Source organism: Rhincodon typus, chromosome 43 (genome assembly GCF_021869965.1).
Source record: "Rhincodon typus isolate 14 chromosome 43, sRhiTyp1.1, whole genome shotgun sequence".
NCBI lineage: Eukaryota > Metazoa > Chordata > Chondrichthyes > Orectolobiformes > Rhincodontidae > Rhincodon > Rhincodon typus.
Genome location: NC_063374.1, coordinates 5,361,112 through 5,362,651, shown reverse-complemented (window position 1 = coordinate 5,362,651; position 1,540 = coordinate 5,361,112). Strand labels below are relative to the sequence as shown.

The 1,540-nt window shown below is 50.7% G+C and overlaps 1 protein-coding gene across 1 annotated transcript in view; it reads left to right on the top strand.

The window, feature by feature from the left end:
- LOC109938802 (EH domain-binding protein 1-like) overlaps window positions 1–1,540 on the top strand; it is a 40,788-nt gene that overhangs the window by 32,574 nt on the left and 6,674 nt on the right. Inside the window, exon 13 of the mRNA XM_048619619.1 lies at window positions 148–327. Within this exon, the coding sequence (XP_048475576.1) occupies window positions 148–327 (180 nt within the window). The remainder of the gene's footprint in view (window positions 1–147; window positions 328–1,540) is intronic.

Genomic DNA, 1,540 nt, shown 5'->3' with positions numbered 1-1,540 from the left:
TAGCTCACACGCCGAGCCTCCTGCACCCAGTAGCTCACACGCCGAGCTTCCTGCGTTGAGCAGCTCACACGCCGAGCCTCCTGCGTTGAGTAGCTCACACGCCGAGCCTCCTGCGTTGGGTAGCTCACACTGTTCTTGTCCCTTCAGCGGCTGCGAGACACCAGTCAGTATGTACGCGGGGAGCTGACTGCCCTGGAGAGAGAACAGAGACAGATCGACCGCCGAGCAGCTGTCGTCGAGAATAAATTACGCAGAATCATGGAAACTGGCAAGTGGTATCATCTTGTAGCAGAGATCAGGGACTCAAACGGGGGTTTGGTGACGTGTGTAACGGTGGGGAGGTAGAAGGATGGGGAGAGGGGAGAATGGAGTGAGCCAGAGATTGGAGGGAGGCAAGGGTCGGCCGGAAGGAAGTGTTGGGAAGTGGATAGAAAAATAGAAGCTAGGAGCAAGATTCGGTTCGATATCACTTTGGTAAAACTGACAAATCATTGGCAGAGCTGAGCAGTGAAGAGTCATTGTGAGTACAAATGGTCAACAAATGTCAGCCCCTCCCATAACTTGTGTAGATCAGTCATCACCTTGATTGTACGCCATGATTGTGAACGATAAGATAGGTCATTGAAACCCGCACACATCGACATTGAACTCGAGAATCAGTGCCTTTAGTGTAGGTTTTAGATCAGGAAGAAGCATTCTCACCACCTACTGAGGATACAGAGTGATCACCAGTGACCACCATGGCTGTTGTTGCCCAGCATTTGAAATGACTCAGCTACAGTTACCACGGCAAGAGCACTCGCCATGGGAACGACATTCCTTGGAGAAGGGACATCACTTCCTAGGGATGCACAAATACTTGAGGTTTTGGAGTAGATCTGTAGCTCAGGTTGTGGGTGTTGAGGTTGGTTGGCTCGCCGAGCTGGTTTGTTGTTCTGCAGACGTTTCGTTACCGTGCTGGGTAACGTTCTCAGTGCAGCCTCTGATGAAGTGTCGGTGTGTTTTCCTGCCTGGTTTTTAAACTCTGGGGTCCGTTGCCATGGATTGCCTCACTTCCGGATTTCCTCCGTAGTGGAATGTATATGGGGTCGAGTTCAATGTGTTTATTAATAGCCTGCTTCGTGGAGTGCAATGCTTCCAGGAATTCTCGTGCTTGTCTCTGCCTAGCCTGTCCCAGGGTCTTGGTGTTGTCCCAGTCGAAGTCGTGGTTCTCCTTGTCCATGTGGATTGAGATGAGTGAGTATTGGTCTTGTCTTTTTGTAGCCAGTTGGTGTTCATGTACCCTTGTCGTTAGTTTCCTTCCTGTTTGTCCGATGTAGTGTTTGTAGATGACATTGGTCCTGTCCATGGCAGGGAGTGGGTCTTTAGTTCGGGTGAGCACTTCTCGTAGGGTTGATGTGGGCTTTTGTGCCACTCTGATGCCCAGCGGTCGTAGAAGTCTTGTGGTGAGTTCTGACGTGTTCCTGATGTAGGGTAGTGTGATGAGTGTATCGGGGCGTGTAGAATCTTTCTGATGCTGCTCCTGTAGGCATCTCCTGAC